This window comes from Thrips palmi, unplaced genomic scaffold (genome assembly GCF_012932325.1).
Source record: "Thrips palmi isolate BJ-2018 unplaced genomic scaffold, TpBJ-2018v1 HiC_scaffold_16, whole genome shotgun sequence".
In the NCBI taxonomy this organism is placed as follows: Eukaryota; Metazoa; Arthropoda; class Insecta; order Thysanoptera; family Thripidae; genus Thrips; species Thrips palmi.
In genome coordinates, this window is record NW_023144625.1 from 7,746,662 (window position 1) to 7,763,790 (window position 17,129).

General features: G+C 61.7%; 1 protein-coding gene across 1 annotated transcript in view; it reads left to right on the forward strand.

The window, feature by feature from the left end:
• LOC117642958 (homeobox protein cut) overlaps positions 1-17,129 on the forward strand; it is a 177,200-nt gene that overhangs the window by 103,505 nt on the left and 56,566 nt on the right. Inside the window, exon 3 of the mRNA XM_034381595.1 lies at positions 16,948-17,004. Coding sequence (XP_034237486.1) covers positions 16,948-17,004 — 57 coding nt within the window. The remainder of the gene's footprint in view (positions 1-16,947; positions 17,005-17,129) is intronic.

The following is a 17,129-nucleotide window of genomic DNA, read 5'->3' on the forward strand; positions in this document are numbered from 1 at the left end:
CAGCAACCCTGTTAATGGCCTGTCCGATTCGACACCCGCAAAGGTCGCAAAGGAATTGTGATTAATGAGTTGAATCATTTTTTTCACCTTCGGATTATTATTTTCTTCCTGCTTTGCGTCTTTGACGCCGATCCGTACCTGCGGCCCTTAATTTTGGCGCCGGGGCGGGGCGGGGCGGGGCGGGGCGGGGCGGGGCGGGGTGGCGCCAGGCGTTCCGGTCACACCGCAGCGGGGGCGGCTAATGGATTCGAACGGGAAGAAAGGTCGGTGGTGCCTGTCGGTGCGAAAAGGAGCAGGCCGGTTCCAAAAAGCATAGTGCCCCGTCGCTCCGTCTCTCTCGCACCCGTGCGGGACGCCCCCTGAGTGCGAGAGAGACAGAGAGAGGCACTGTTCGGAAGTCGGGCTGCAGCAACTCGACCAGCCCTACCGGCTCGCCGACGAACGCAGCGCACGCAGCGACGGCGATGCAAGGCGGTTTCGAAACCTGTTCGTTTCCGTTTGATTGTCTTTGCCGGTCTGCGCGCTGCGCTGTTCGCCTCCCCTGCCGTCCGGGACGCCGGGGACGCCGGGGAGGTTCGTCATTAGCACGAGGCACACCTTGATGGAGGCCGTGATGGAGACGTCGTCCACCCACCCACGCCCCTAAGACGTAAATGATTATCTGTTTGGCCGACCCGGGCGGCCGGACGCGGCGCGGGGCGGGCCGCCCGTTTTTGCCGTTGGGTCGCGGTGGCGGCGCTCTTCACCTGCGCGATGAATGCAGCAGACCGATTCCGAGTCGTTTCCGTCTCTCTCGCACTCACACGCGGCGCCCCGTGAGTGCGAGAGAGACGGAGCGACGACTCTCGGAATCAGTGTGCCAGCAGGTGCATCGACGCGCGCCTTGACGGGGACCTCTTTTTTTCTCGGCTCCCCACTCTTCTCTGATTGGTCGTCGTCGGAGGGTGTGGCGCGAAGTAGCGCGATGTCCCAAACAGGTTGCCTATTTCTGCTGCTGCGTTTGCCACCCCGCGCGACACGGCGGCACGGCCACGCGGGGTGTGTTGTGACAAGCAGACGCCCGCGCCATTGTGTCCGTGTGTGTGTGTGTGTGTGTGTGTGTGTGTGTGTGTCTGTCTGTCTGTCTGTCTGTCTGTCTGTCTGTGTCTGCGCGCGCGCGACTACCGACACGGAAAGCGGGGAAAAAAGTGAAACGATTTCGAGGAAAAGAAGCGCGCCGAGGGAAAAAGCTCGCAATAAGACGCCATGGAAATGGACGTATCGCATGCAACAAGGTTTCCGCATTAGTTGCTGTCAAGTTATTGCTCAAGTTGTGCCGCCGGTGCCGCCGGACAACAAACTTCTGCCCGTAAGTGATTACTTTTTTTTTTTTTTGCGTCCGGCGCGGTGTGGTACGTAGCGCGGTGCGGCGTCGCGGGGAAGGAGATGGTCTAGTGGCGGAACGGGCGATACATTTTGACCACCGCCTCCCCCTCCTTCTCCTCCCCGCACAACAAAAACGGCAGCAGCAACGCATCCGGATTTTTCTTGATAGTATTTCCACCGGCATCGGGCGAGGCATTGCCACCGCCCCCTTCAATGATCAAGAGATGCTGCTACCGCACAAGTCCCCGCTCTGCCGGGCGGGCGGGCTGCAGACTCATTCCGAGGGTCGTTTTCGTCGCTCTGTCTCTCTCGCGCCTGTACGGGACGCCCCATGAGGGCGAGAGAGACGGAGCGACGAAAACGACTCTCGGAATGAGTCTGCTGGCCGGGCCGGCTGGGATGCTGGGACGATCACGCTATTCAAGCATTAGAAGGCAGTGGCGGGACGCAGTGCCCCCCGTACAAGCATCCATCGGCACTGGCACGGCGCGGCTCGGCTCGGCACGGCACGGCCTACCCATTAGGAATTGGGCATTACCTCCGCCGCTCATCACAGGAGTCCGACTTTCATTTGTGTCCTCTATTATTTGTTGTATCGTTTTTCCCGCTCTTTTTGTAGTTGATACGATTTTTCAAAAGTCCACCCGTGCTGATGTCTGGGCCAGCAGACTGATTCCGAGGGTCGTTTTTCGTCGCTCTGTCTCTCTCGCACACACGGGGCGTTCCGTAAGGGTGCGAGAGAGACAGAGCGACTCCTGGGCGGCCGGCCGCGCACTTCGACGCTCATCCATCAAGCGATGGGCGCGTGTTTATTTTCATGTCCCGCCGGCCCTTGCCGCTGCTTGCCGCTGCTTGCTGCCCATTCATGGCCCTGATGATGCCGTCGTGGGTTCGAATCCCGCCGCGGCCTTTCTTTTTCCCCTTTTGTCGGCTTCCGGTGCGCGATGCGGCGGCCAGGGCGCCTGGCAGGTAGGCCCGCCCGCGCGCCGCCCGAGTGCGACGGGGCGCCTAACCGCCGCCGGACCGCTTTTTGGAGCTACGAAGGCCAGAAACTCTAGACGCGTTTTGAGCTCCAGACTCGCTAAACAGGCCTCGAACCGAACGTGTGACCCCACCAATGGATTCCTTGTCCGGAGAGCTATCCGTTGGTGGGGTCACACGTTCGGCTCGAGTCCCAGTTAGCGACTCTGGAGCTCAAAACGCGTCTAGAGTTTTGGCCGCCTCCGCCGGTCTTCTGGCCCACTGTGCGGTGGCTACGCCGCTGTGAGTCGGTTACGCCACCGGCCTGGCTGGCTGCAGCTGGCTGTCACAGTGTCCCTGGCGCCTTAGGTCGAATCGATTCAACCTAACGACATAACGCCAGCCTCATCCCGAGTCGCTGCGCGCCGCGCTGCGCCACTGCACTGGCGGGGCGCTGCTCTAACCTCAAGTGACGGCGCAGCGCGCAGCCTCAATTGTCTGCTAAAGCAAGATGGCGGTGACCTGTATTCGCCGATCGTGCGGGAGGAGCGCGAGTGAGAGGGAAGGTGATCTGACGGAGGCGGAGCGAGTGAGAGGCAGCGTGCTCTGCGAGCTCTGCGGAGATGATGCCGGAGCGGCGTTGCCAACTTGGCGCCATTTCGATTGGATTGGATTTGCGCGGCTCGCCATGGCGTGGCGTGGCGTGGCGTGCCATGGGATCGGCGGGGCCGCCCCGTTCCCGCGCCGCGCCCCGCCGCGGCCGTGCAAGAGCAGGCAGAGCACTGCAGAGCAAGGACGTCGTCGATCCTTCCGCCTTGCTTCGCCTCCCCGCGGATTCCCGCGGACGGGGACCACATCGGCTGCTCTGATGCTCTGCGGTGGCGCACAGTGGGCCAGAAGACCGGTGGAGGCGGACAAAACTCTAGACGTGTTTTGAGCTCCAGAGTCGCTGAATGGGACTCGAAACGAACGTGTGACCCCACCAATGGATTGCTCTCCGAACGAGGAATCCATTGGTGGGGTCACACGTTCGGTTCGAGTCCTGTTTAGTGACTCTGGAGCTCAAAACGCGTCTAGAGTTTTGGCCGCCTCACCGGTCTTCTGGCCCACTGTGTGGCAGCCCGCCGCGGCCCGGCCGCCTTGCCGCGGTGACGGCCAGCCGCGGCCAGCCCAGCCGAGGCGGTTTGCGACTTGTCTCCACAGTTGGCATTCCCGGACGGGCCGCGCTGGCGGGGCTGGCAGCCCTGCTGGCTGCCTGGCTGCCTGGGCTACGCCGCTGGCTCTGGCTCCGCCGCACAGTGGCCGATTAAGTCTGTGAAGGGCAAATTCATTCCGTTGAGCCGATACAGTTCTCGTTGCGTAATCTCAACTCAACTAGCGGGGGGCCCCACTCCCCCCGCCCCGCCTCTCCATCGCCCCAATCGCAATCCATCGCGGCGATCTGTCCCCTCGGTCTGTCCGTCTGTCCGTGTGTGTCCTTCCGTCCGCCCGCCCGCCCGCTCGGCCGCCCACCAAGTGGCTCGCTCCGTTTTTCGCCACGCCGCGGCTGATTGATTTTTATCGCGACGTCGTGAAAAAGGGTATTGATTCATCACGTTTACGGCCAGCGGCTCCAGTCCGAGTCGCTCTGTCTCTCTCGCACCCCTACGGGGCGCCCTGTGAGTGCGAGAGAGACGGAGCGATCAGCTGTTCGGAATCGGCCAGCAGCCCAGCCCAGCCCTGTCGCCTTAATATTGATTTACAATAGTCGGTGCTGACAGAGTTTGACGCGCTCAGGGGCCCACGCGGGGCTGGCGGGGCCGCCGGGGCGGGGGGCCCGCATGCATGGACCCTGACATGGCTCGGATCATCCATAACACAGCCATAACCAGCCAATTGAGGGACATCCTCTCCTCTAGCGGCAACAGGCCCGCGCCGCGCAGTCGGCCCGCGAGTCCGCGGATGTGTGCCATGTCGATCGCCACCACCTCGCGCCGCGCAGTGGGCCAGAAGTCCGGCGCCGGCCGCCAAAACGCGTTTTGAGCTCCAGAGTCGCTAAACAGGACTCGAACCGAGCGGGTGACCCCACCAATGGACTCCTCGTCCGGAGAGCAATCCATTGGTGGGGTCACACGTTCGGTTCGAGTCCCAGTTAGCGACTCTGGAGCTCAAACGCGTCCGGGATTTTGGCCGCCTCCGCCGGCCCTCTGGCCCACTGCACTTGAAGGATCCATCCTGATGCACCTCCAGCAGACTCCAGCCTCCATAAAAGCACCACCCCGCCAACTTGAGGCGTTCGTAAAGTCGCCTTAGCTTGACCGAGATGCCTGTTCAATAAGCTGCTCAGCGCTCCGGCCCCCTGCATCGACCAATACGTACCAATACCCTGTGTTGGTGTGAGAGAGTATGAGAATGTGTGTGTGTGTTTTAGAGAAGCGTCGCGGTCCTTCCCCATCATCATCTAGACGGATGGCCCATATGAGTCGGACGTGTGGGGGCCCATGGATGCCCACACGTGTGTGTGGTGTGTGTGGTGTGTGTGTGTGTGTGTGTGTGGTGTGTGTGTGTGTGTGTGTGTGCGCGAGTGAGTCGATGGCGACTCGATAGGTCCGTGGGCCCCACTACTCTATCCTCGCGCTGCTTTTTCTGTGCCTCCCTCTCCCCCTCTCTCTTTCTCTCTCCGTCTCTCCCTCTCTCTCTCCCTCTCTCTCCGTCTCTCTCCCTCTCTCTCCCTCTCTCTCTCTCTCCCTCTCTCTCTCTCTCCCTCTCTCTCTCCCGGCGGCGCGCTGCGACGCGCCGCGACGCTCTGTGACTGGCAGGCGGGCAGCTCGGCGATCACAGGCGGGTCATTACATTCGTCATTAAGACAAGGAGAGTTCCGCCGGCAGGTGTCACCTGAAGGCCCGAAGGCCTCGAGGGGGAGTGAGATGGGGGGGGGGAGGGGGAGCCTTTAGCCGAACCGTCCTTGAATGGGGTCTAATTAAAAACCGCTCGTGGGATTATCCGGCGGACATGGATCGGATTTGGTCGCGTCTCAAAACGGTCCTTGTTGTTTCTCGTTTTTCATTTCTGTCTTTTTCGATTCGATTTCTTATTCCCTCCTTTTCTCCGTGTGGAAATTTGTCGTGAGACGGGAGTTTGGAAGATTATGATTTTTCGGGGGCTGCGACGTCATACTCCATTCAGTCCGGTGATGACTTGAATGGGCGCTGGCCGTCCGTCTGTCTGTCTGTCTGTCTGTCTGTCTGTCTGTCTGTCTGTCTGTCTGTCCGTCTGTCCGTCCGTCCGTCCGTCCGTGTGTCCGTCGGCAACAAGCAAGCAAGAAGCTCGCGGCCTTCACAATCCTTTCTTCTTCATTTTCCTCTCTTTTTCGGCTTATCGCGTTTCTTCCGATCCATCGCCGTAATGCAAAACAATGCGAGAGAGGCGCGGCAAGGAGAAGGGCGTCGCTCTGTCTCTCTCGCACCTCGACGCCCCCCGCGAGTGCGAGAGAGACGGCGCGACGGGAAAACGACTCTCGGAATCAGTCTGCAAGTGCGGCCGCAAAAACGGGGCAGATCGTCCTGCCGCGGCGCGGCACGGCGCGGAGTGCGGGGAGGAAGATGACAGAAAAACTGGTCGGCGGCTGAAGCGCACCGAAACAGCTGCCGAAGACGCTATTGCGGGTGGATTCCGTCCGATCGAGCATCAAGACGACGGCCTGCTCCGGCACGGCCTCGGCGTCGTGCCGATGATGGCGGTTATGAAGGGGACGATTAAGATGACAGTGGAGGCGATTCCCGATGTTGATGCGGAAACAAAATGGCCGCCGATTTAGGGCCGCTGCTGCCTGACTGCGCTATTAGAGGGAAGGCCCTCCCGGATAAGATTTGTGGGTAAGGCTGGCGAGATAGCGCGGCTCCGGCGACGCCAGGCACGGCGGCCCGGAAGCGAGCGAGCGAGCGATCAAGCGCTGCCCGATCCTCTGTGACGACGCCAGTACACCAGCGGGGCACAGCGGAGCGAGTCAGAAGCGCGGGCGGTCTCTCTCGCTCCCTTGACGGAGAGCCCCGCGAGTGCGACACAGACAGAGCGACGGGACGACTCTGCTGAATCGCTCGGCACTGTGGGCTTCCAAGCCGGCGAGGGTCTTCTTCGCCAGTGCGGGTATGCATCCGTACAACGCGTGCGTCACTGCAAGAATCGATAGCCCGCCATTACGCTCACACCTGCTGGATGGAAACACGTTCCACACACTCACACACACACGCGCGCGCGCTCACACACTCACGGCCGGGGTGTCCCGATGATGAAGTTATTTTGGCCCCGGTGCTCATCGAAGGCTGGTCGTAATGTGTTGGAAGCCACGGCCGGCTCCACGGTAGCGACGCCTTGCTGCTCCGCGCCCCGCCACCGCCCCACCTCGCAGCGACGGCAGCACAGCGCGCAGGACAGGAGCCTGTGCTTGTCGGAGGCTAGCCCACATGATGAATGGAGCCGAAGGCAGGGAAATATCTCCTTCTCTTTTTCTTGCGCCTCCCCGGCCCCGCCGCCGCCTCGCGCCTCTCGCTCGCTCATTCGATTTGGACGGCGTACTCGTTGGCTACTGATCGCTGGAGGGGGCCACTGCACTGGCACGGCCAGCACGGCCCGCACCTCGGGCCGACGGTAGCCGTCACCTAGTCATTGCCTATCATTGTTGGCCGCCGGACTGAGAGTCGTTTTTGGTCGCTCTGTCTCTCTCTTGCACCTGCACGGGACGCCCCATGAGTGCGAGAGAGGCAGAGCGACGAAGACGACTTGCGCCTCGCGCCACGGCAAGGCAGGCAATGGCCGTGCCAGCGCCACAGGCCCTCCGGCCCTGCATTTGTCTCCCTTGAAACATGAATGGGGGACGGCCAAGGCCGCGGCAGCGTGGCGGAGCGTGGACCAATTCCACACACACACACACACACACACACACACACACACACACACACACAGAGTCGCCCATGACTTTCATGAGAGAAGTAGTATACTTCTTCCCATTGAAAATCGTCATCGGGCCTAGGCGGCCTAGGCGGTTCGTCGGCGGCCGCGCGCGTGGGCGTCGCGCCGTGTCGCGCCGCGGACGGCCGGGCGAGACGACGCGACGCGACAGTGGCCGTGGTGGTGGAGCGCCGCGACGGCGTGGTTGGAGGAGGCGGGCGCGACGGCGGAGCGAAGTGGTCGCGCTGCGGCGGTTTTTCATTGCTTCGGAATTATTTTATGATTGTCGCCGCGCCGCCGCCGCGACGGTCAGAGACACGCCAAAGACGCGTCGAAGACGAGTGCGGTTCATGAGGCCGCCGTGCCCACGGCGATGCCATGGCGAACCTCATGGCGATGCCCTGGAGCAGAACGTACCTTGGAGGAGCGCCGCGCCGCCGCGCCGTTCGTTCATCGTCGCTCCGCTGCGCTTCGGCCACCGAAGTGCCTTCGGGTGCCTTCGGCTCGGAGAGTGCCTGCTTCGGGTGCACCACCGCCACCATTGAGTACTATCCATCCACCATGCGCCCCGTCGGCCCGCCGGCCCGTCGCTCCGGAGATGACTCGTGGGAAATCAAACATGTCGAAAGGTGTTGGTCATTGATACGGACGAGGTGTGAGTAGCACACCCGTCGTCGCGTCCATGGGCCGCAAGACCGCCGGCACCGCTAGAGAGAGAGAGAGAGAGAGAGAGAGAGAGAGGTTGCGCCAGGAGGAAGGGGGACATAGCTGGCATCGTCGAGAGGATATCTGTCTATGATACGGATTCCTGGGGACATTTTTCGTGCCGCGCGCGCCGTGACCTCCGCCTCGATCTTCTAAAGTATCGACTCTTCTGTGTGTCTGGCAACTTCGCTGGCTCGCTGCCAACCGCGGAGGGGGGGACACTGACACACACACACCCTCACACACTCACACCCTCACACACACACACACACACACACACACACACACACACACAGAGGAGCGCGCACATGAGAAGGGCACTCTGTGTTCGCCCTATTGGAAGTTTGTTGTGTACTGATCTTCGCTGGGTGCAGGACTGCATGCAGGTGGCGCCTCAGAACACATGTTCGGCGTGCTCACAGTCCCTGAGAGTGTCGAGTATGTAGTAGCCCCTTCCCCTCACCCTTCTCTCTCTGTTCACTTTCTGGCTCGTGACTCTCGCGGGGCTTTTCGCGCTTGCCTTTGAAACGGTAATTATGACCCTAGAAACATAATGCATGTGTTGGAAGTCGCTGCCCTGTTTTCGTTGCCACTTACGCCCCGAAATACGAGCACTGCCTCGTGCTTTACGGCCGCGCCCTCTCTCTCTCTCTCTCTCTCTCTCTCTCTCTCTCTCTCTCTCTCTCTCTCTCTCTCTCTCTCTCTCTCTCCGACCGAAGCGACCCTTTTCTGCGCCGTGCCAAATGCCGTCGTGTTTTGATCTGTTTTGCATCTCTGGCCGTAATTTATGCCCCATGCCCGGAATCGGAGCACAGCTACTCGGTGTGTCCCAGACATGAAACGCTTTTATTGCGTCTCGCAAGGCGCTGTCGTGCGCTCGTGGCGCCGCGTGGCCTCTCTAAAATCTAGTGACGCGCTAGTCATTGTTGATTTAGGGCTGCGCCAGGGCTGCGCTCTCTGCTCGGAGCGTTACGGCCGGGCCATGATTTTGGCCGTCATTTCATTGAATATTTCCGACGGCCGCTTTGAGGGGCCGTCGTCCCCGGCTGAGTCTCGGCTTTTTCAGCCGGCGATGGGCCATTTGCAGCGGCAGCTGTTACTAATACGTGATTGTGTCATGTCGTCTCGGTCCCGGCCGGTCGGCGGGGATGAAACGCGAAAAAAGAGAGAAGTGCTCTATTTATAAATTGCTCATCCGTTTGTGTTTGGCGCGGCGGCCGTCTCAAAGCGTCGCTAAGTACCTGCCCGGCGATGCTATGCAGTGCACACGCAGTGCACACGCATTGCAGTGCGGTGGTCTAATGAGGAGCCAGACGACGACTCGAAAGTCGTTCGGGACACCGCATGCGGCCAATACTCTAGACGCGTTTTGAGCTCTAGAGTCGCTGGACAGGACTCGAACCGAGCTTGTGACCCCACCAATGGATTCCTCGTTCGGAGAGCAATCCATTGGTGGGGTCACACGTTCGCTTCGAGTCCTGTTTAGCGAAGGCTCAAAACGCGCCTAGAGTTTTGGCCGCCTCCGCCGGTCTTCTGGCCCACTGTGCGTCCCCCTCCCGATCGCCTCTTTTTTCTCGTCTTCGCGCGGCACGTTGTCATCTTCCTGCCACAGGGCATTGCCTTGCCATCGGCTTGCCATCGGCCGAACTCCCATTTGTCATGAACAAAAAAACACCACGTGCGTGCCACGTGTGCCAGGGCCTCGGGCCCCGCCGACCCACAAGTCCCGAATTTCCGAAGGGCTCTCGAACAAGGGGGTAATTGATATAAATTTATAAATACAATTTTTCAATTACCCGGGTCCTCTTTCGGGTGGTACCGCGCGCGCGCCGCAGGCGGGCCCAGGATTGCGTTCGGACGCAATAAAATATAAAAATGAGCGCAAAAAAAGGGCAACAACAGAACCGAACCGTTTCGCACCGGCGAGAAAAATAAAGTGGAAAGCAATCGTGAAAACCATAAAAGCGGAAGAGCGGCGAAAAGAAAGTAAAAACGTGCAAAAAGCGGCTTCGTTTTTCCGTCGCGCGTGTGGGCCAGGGTGGCCAGGGTGGCACGCCTGGGCGGCAAGTGGCGTCGTGGTGCCAACCTGCTGCATTTCGGCCTTCTGGTCGTAAAAATGGGTTCGCGGTGCGGCGCTGCGGCACTGCAGGTTGCATTGCCGCTCACCGGGCGGACAGGACGCCCACCGGCCGCGCCAGGACGACGCCGACCGCCGCCTGCGCTTCCGAAAACAACAAAAACAACCAAAATGCGCCTCGAAAACGCATCCCCGGTCGTTTTGGGCCACGCGGCGCACGCACTTGTGCGCGGCACGAACCAAGTCAGCCGCCGCGTTCAGGTTGTGTGCACACGTTTTAATTTGGATTCGAACCAGTGAGGCATGGAGCACCTGCACGGCCGCTCTGGATGTGTCTTTGACTGTCCGCGCCGTGCCGTGCCGTGCCGTGCCGTGCCGCGCCGCGCCGTTCCCAGGGTCGCCATTGTGGCTCGCCGTGCCGCGCCACGCATGGCTGCCAACCGCCGCATGGCGATGCCAGATTTGCCTGCATAGCGCCGCCGATCGGGACAACAGTAAATAGTCAAAGAGGAGCTACCGTACGGCCCCTGTGACCCCCGAGGCCGCCGTCGTATCCGAGGCGCAGGCGGTTTTACAGTCGAATCGACTATAGCTGCGCTCTCACGCGGTCACGCCACGCGGCCGGACTATGCTTTTATATACGATTAACTAGTGCGCGAATTACCCGCAATTGGCTGAGCCGCAGCGCGGCTTTGTGTTTCGAACGTCATAGTGCCCGTTATCCCAATACGATACACCTTTACGAGTGGCGTGGTAAACTCGCTGGCACGCGAGGCGCGCCGTGGGTGCGCACGGCCCGGCGGAGCGTCGCAGGGAAAACCTGGAAGCGAGACTGTGACGAACAAGGCGAAAAAGGCGGCAGCACGCCGCAATAACTACAATGGCCGTCCAATCTATGCAAAGCAGATCTCGCGCCGTCGATCGGCACACTTTCCGCGCCGAGCTTCGATTTCACAAGGCGGTCTGTGGGGCGGGGCGGGGGCGGGGCGGGGCGGGGCGGGGCGGGGCGGGGCGCGCCTCTGGTGATGGGACGGCCGCGGCCGCTGCAGCATCTATCAAAGCAACGCGCGCAGTTTGAATATCAGCTCGTTTATAACGTTCAGGCTGTAATTATACCCGCGATGCATTTATACTGGGATCCGACTAAAATGAGCGTTTTCTCCGCGTGCCCCTCGGCGGGGCGGGGCGGGGCGGGGCGGGGCGGGCTTGATGCCTCGGCCATGCCCACGGACTGGCTGGCTGGCCGGCAGGCCGCGGCGCAGGCCACGGCTCAGGCCACACCATGCAACTTTGATGCCAATTTCCACGTTACTTCATCCATCAAAGCACCACGTCGGCGATTAATGAGAGAACCGCAAAGTGCCGTCCCTCTCTCTTTCTCTCTCTCCTCCACTGCCGAACGCGTCGCGAGAGACGCGAGAGCAGCTCGTCCTGGAAAATGTGTTCCATTCCATTCCCTTCCAGTGCCGCCGCGCTCCAGCCATGGCTCCAGCCGATGATGCCCCGATGTGGTTCGGATAACGCCTCTCCTCTCGCCGGGTCTAGAGCACCTCCATAGCGCTGGCTGCGGAGCACTGCGGCAAGGCGAGCGTTCGATCGGACCAGCGAGCGCGGTGGCCAACTCGTCGTCTGTTGCTTCGCGCAGCCTCGCGGCACGGCCAAAAATAAAACTCGCAGTGGTTTTTCGAACGCGTTCACACGCACCGCACGCAGGGCCGAGCGAAGGCGGTCCCCGGCTTCCGGCGGCGATATCGGTTCCGATTGAGACTAACAGAACGCAGCCGGCCTGCATCCTGCCGCCAGGCGGCCCGGCCGGGCCCGGCCCAGCGATAGGGTCGAATCGATATCTCGAACAGAGCACAGCACTGTGGCGTTGATGTGTTTCGAATCGATGTCTCTGGCAAATCCTCTACCCTTTGGTCGGCCGAGTCTCTACTCGCCGCTTTTTCCTCTGTTTCGCTTGTTGTTTTTGTTGTTGTTGTTGTTGTTGTTGTTGTTGGCCGGCCCTGCAATGCACTGCAATGCAGCTCGTCGCGGCGTTCCGTCCCGACTGGCCGCGCCGCCGCCGCGTCGCCGTGGATGACGGACCGGCTGACAGGTGACAGTGTCGGAGCCTAGAGGCCTAAAATCGCGTTGCGTATGGTGCAACGGCCAGGCCGGCGAGGCGGTCTTTCTGCCCCCTCCCACCATTTTTTGCTTTCTTTGCGTTCTGCTGACGGCCGGCGCCGCGAGCGCCATCCGTCCGTCCATCTAGGCGATGCTGTATCGGATCAGCCTGCCCATGTACAAAGTACTACACTCTTTCTCGGCGCGGAAAAGAATCTGATTTGGTTTCTCGGAACGTCGGCCGACGCGCCTTTTCCCAATGCGCAGCCGGGCGGTATACAGTGTGGCAACAAGGGATCAATTTGTGCTGAGCCCTCGGCGGCGGCTGGGCCGCGGGGGCCGGCCGGGGTCGCCGTCGTTCGTCGGACACGCGGCGAGGAGCACTGTGGGCGGAGGTCGCCAAAATCCCGGACGCGTTTTGAGCTCCAGGGTCGCTAAATGGGACCCGAAACGACCGTGTGACCCCACCAATGGATTGCTCTGCGAACCAGGAATCCATTGGTGGGGTCACACGTTCGGTTCGAGTCCTATATAGCCACTCAGGAGCTCAAAACGCGTCTAGAGTTTTGGCCGCCTCCGCCGGTCTTCTGGCCCACTGCGGGGCGCGAACCCTCGCCGTCGTGGTCTTCGTAGTCCTGGTCGCCTCTTTGGAGCAAATCGCTTCATGGTAAGGCGGGCCGATTGCCATCAGTGCTGCTGCAGTGCTGCAGCAGCCCATGAATGGGCCCATGTTGGTACAGGCGTTAGCGCTGCGCTCCGCGCCGCCCCCCACGGTAGCGGCCGGCCGGGCGAGGGCAGGCGAGGGCAGGCGAGGGCCGGGGCGCGGCGCAGCGTTTGAATGGGGCTTATTTGTCTCCCGCGCGCCGATACAAGTGCGATACCACCAACACAGTAGCCTGCCGGACCACGCCACGCCACGCCACGCATGGGGCCGGCTGGGCGGTGTCCCGCTGGACTCGCTGCTGGACTTGCTGGAGTGGCTGGCTGGAGTCTCCGTCCGGGAGGGCAGCGACCGGCCGTGGTGTTGATGTGGACTCCGGGCTGGACTCGCTCCGGGCGTGGCCGTGCAGGTGCGACACGTGGTACGCCCCGCCCCGCCCCGCCCCGCCTCGCCCCGCCTCGCCCACGCCGGCTAGAGTCTTCTCGGAACGCAGTCGCGCTGCCGGGAAATCGCGGCCGCATCTCCGGGGTCGCGGGGGTCCCGGAGGTCCTCCTCGTCGTCGTCCTGGACGTCCTCGCCGCGTTCCCAGTGTAGCGGCGGGGCCGCTGAAATTCGTCCGCTCGCGCCGCTTGTTGCTGGAAAGATAAAATGTAATGACGGGTCCGAACGACCGGGCTGGCCGGACCCCGGTCCGAGAGTCGTCGCTCTGTCTCTCTCGCACTCATGGGGCGTGCCCTATCGGTGCGAGAGAGACAGAGCGACGAAAAGGGCTCTCGGAATGAGTCTGCTGGCCGGACGGGCTGGACGGGGCCCAAGGCTGCCAGGGCCCGACGATTCGTTTGTTAAGCCCCATTGGCGTATGGCGATCGCTTCATCCCGACCGGCGGCCGGCAGAGGCAGCAGCAAGCACGGCGAGCCGCGCGCAGCGCGCAGCGAGCACAAAACACACATTACATGTATCATAATTCGTTATTTATGCGTTCGTCTTCCAAGCATTCCTGCCTGCCCCGCCTGCCCCGCCGCTACTGCTGGTCTGCAGATACGCCCCAACCGACAGCCCCCCCCCCCGCCTCCCCCTCCCCCTCGTATCGCCGCGCGGCTGGCTGGCATTGCCAGGGCATTGCCAGGGAATCGCCGAAGCATATGCCCCGCCGCGTATCCGATTCAAATACATTTCTCCCCCCCCCCTCTCTCTCTCTCTCTCTCTCTCTCTCTCTCTCTCCGCGCATTGTTGCTGCTCTTTTCCCCTCTCATTTGCCTGTCTGTCTGTCTCTCTCTCGCTCGCCGGCCGGAAGTGAATAGATCATCGCGCGTCTCTCTATGGAGTTGGCGTGCGTTACACGCCGAACGCCCCCGGGGCGCATCATCGGGGGTCATTGTGTGTGTGTGTGTGTGTGTGTGTGTGTGTCTGTGTGTGTGTGTGTGTGTGTGTGTGTGTGTGTGTCTGTGTGTGTGTGTGAGTTCGTTGGCGGGGAATGGAGGGAAGATGTGGATTGGAAAGCATTTGGTCCATTTTCGGGACGGGTGAAATGGTGCGTGCGCGTGCACACCACCCGCGCCGCGCCGCGTCGCTTGTAGACGGAATAACAATGCGACTGAAAATATAACGATGATAATGAAATAATATTCTGTGTGTGTGTGTGCGTGTGCGTGCGTTGGAGGGAGACGGAGTGGCAGGCCGGCGCGCGCGTCTTGCGGCCGTCCATGGTGGTGCGAGGCAAAAACAGGCCCCGCCACGCCACGCCGCGCTCCTCGCCGCCTCAATCGTCCGGTACGGAGCGCGAGCACGCTGAATTAATAATTCGGAACGTGTCGGGCCGTCTCGCTCGCACCCGTGCGGCCGGCCCCGCCAGTGCGACAGAGACAGAGCGACGACGCGGGCCGCGCGGGGCCGCGCGCGCTGTTCGCGGAATCGTCGGCCGTATGGGGCTCGCTCACGCGCGTGCGCGCCGTCGGCGGCGGAGGCGAGCGGAGCGGGTTCGATCCCCGCCGCCAGCGTCCGCTTTTATTCGGTCGGGAGTCTGTTTTCGTTGTTGTTTGTTTTTTTCGTCAGCCGGTGACCGCGCGCACCGGCCGGCCGGCCGGCCGACCGGCTGTTCGGCCTCGGCGGCCTCGACCCCGGAGTCGCTTTCTTTGCCCGGCCTTGGCGGTCCGTGTGCCCCGAGCCGTGCCCCGTGCGTTGAGGCCGGTCAGGAGCGGAGGCTGCACACACACATACACACACACACACACACAAACACAGTCACACCACGCGCAGGCACACACGCACGCTGACCCCTCCCACTGCAACCCTTTCCATCGATCACGCATCGAGAGGCGGCGCTCTGGCTGTGGTTCGCGGGCCGGGGCGTGGCGGGGCGTGGCGGTCGGACCGGCCCGTCGGCCGCCAGGCAGGCCGCCAGCCGATAGCCGCGATTTGATTGGTCGGCGATCGATCGGATTGGAGCCGAAGCGAGGCCGAGGGGGTGGAGGGGCGGCGCTAGCGTGGCCTCCGCCGCGGCTCTCTTTATTTCTTTTTTTTCGCTCCCCCCTCCTCCTCTCTCCTACGGACGGCTCCACCAGGCTCCACGCGGCTAGCCCGTTTTTCCCCGCTCCGCGCGCGATGGCTGTTCGAGAACGCAACGGTGCTGATGACGGGGCGATTTGACGGCCGGGGCATTGGTCGGGGTACTCGTTGGGGTACTCGTTGAGGCACTCGTTGAGGCACTCGTTGAGGCACTCGTTGAGGCACTCGTTGAGGCACTCGTTGAGGTGCTCGTTGAGGCACTCGTTGAGGTACTCGTTGAGGCACTCGTCGTCTTCCTCCGCGATCCCTTCTCGCTGCGTGCGTGCAAACCGCCGCCAACGCGAATGTATAAAATCGTTTTATCGAGGATGAAACGAAGCGCGTGCTGAGCCGAGACCTTTTCGGGTACCTGTTCGCGGTCCAAGTACTAAAACCTCATCAAAACAAAAACAGTTTCGCTGTAAAAAAGTGTTTCACAACATGGCCGCTTCTTTGGCGTCCGAACGCGTGTATGAATGGGCACCGCGGCCCCGCCGGCTGCACTTGTTTTATGACTTTGATTTTTCCGCCCGCGGGATGAGTGCGGCGGACAGCAGACGTATGGATGACTGCCGGCGGGGCTGCCTGGCTGCCTGCCTGGCTGCCCGCCTGCTACCCGCGGTGTCTGCCCGTCCGTCCGTCTGCCCGTCGGCCGCTTGTCCATACGTCTGTCAGTCAGGCCGCCAGTCACCTGGGCGGTACACTGGCGGCGGTGCGGCAGCCCTTGATGAGCTCCGCCTCGACTCGACTCGGAAAGCAGGAAAATATATCGACGGGGATTCTAGAAATGTGTGTGTGTGTGTGTGTGTGTGTGTGTGTGTGTGTGTGTGTGAGTGTTAGTGCCCGCGGGCATCGAGGCGTTGCACGACCGGTTGACTTGCTCCATGCTCGCCACGCCCCGCGCCTCAAATCGAGCATCCTGACGGACACAGGTATACGCGCCCACGCATCCTTCTGGTGGCGTGGCGCGGTGGGGCGCGGTGGTGCCGCGGGGCCGTGGTGGCCGCGCCGCCAGAGCGCTGCGCCGCTGCGGTGGTCGCGCAGTGGACAAGAAGGCCGTAAAGGACAATTAAAGCGTTTTATTATTGGCGGTGGAGTGGAGCCCCCCGCGTCGCTGCAGACTGATTCCGAGAGTCGTCGCTCTGTCTCTCTCGCACCTCCAGCCCCATCAGTGCGAGAGAGACAGAGCGACGACTGTCGCTGCGAGGCGGCTCGTCGAACGACTCGGGCGTACTCGGCCACACCAGAGTGCTTTTCGGCAGCTTTTCCTCTGTGTTTGCGTCGGCGGTGCAACGCTGCCTGCCAGCTCGGTCGGGCCGGCCACCTCAAGAGTCAATTACCTGCTGGCGAGCGCCGAGCCCACTTGCCCGCCGCTTATTGCATATCCTCCGGAATCATAATAAACGGCGTTGTTTGATTATTGCATCTCTCTGATTGGTCCTGGTGGGCGTACCTCGGCCGTACCTCGGGCGTACCGGTCAGACAGGCAGCCAGTCGGGGCGGGGCGGGGCGCGTCGTGATGGGAGGAGTTTGCCATACGCAACGATCGTGACTGCACCACGCCATGATGCTGACGATAGTCCTCTTTTTCTCTGTTGACAGGTGAGCGGGTGGTCGGAGCGACCAGAACGCAGCGCCGGACCCATGCTTGCGTGCTTGGTGAGGACCCCAATGTCACGAGATCGAATCCCGGTCACGCCAATGTTTTGTCATTTTTAATGGTCTTATATTTTTTTCCACTGTCTGTTGACGTTGCCGGTTGTCAATGAGGTTCACAATGTACG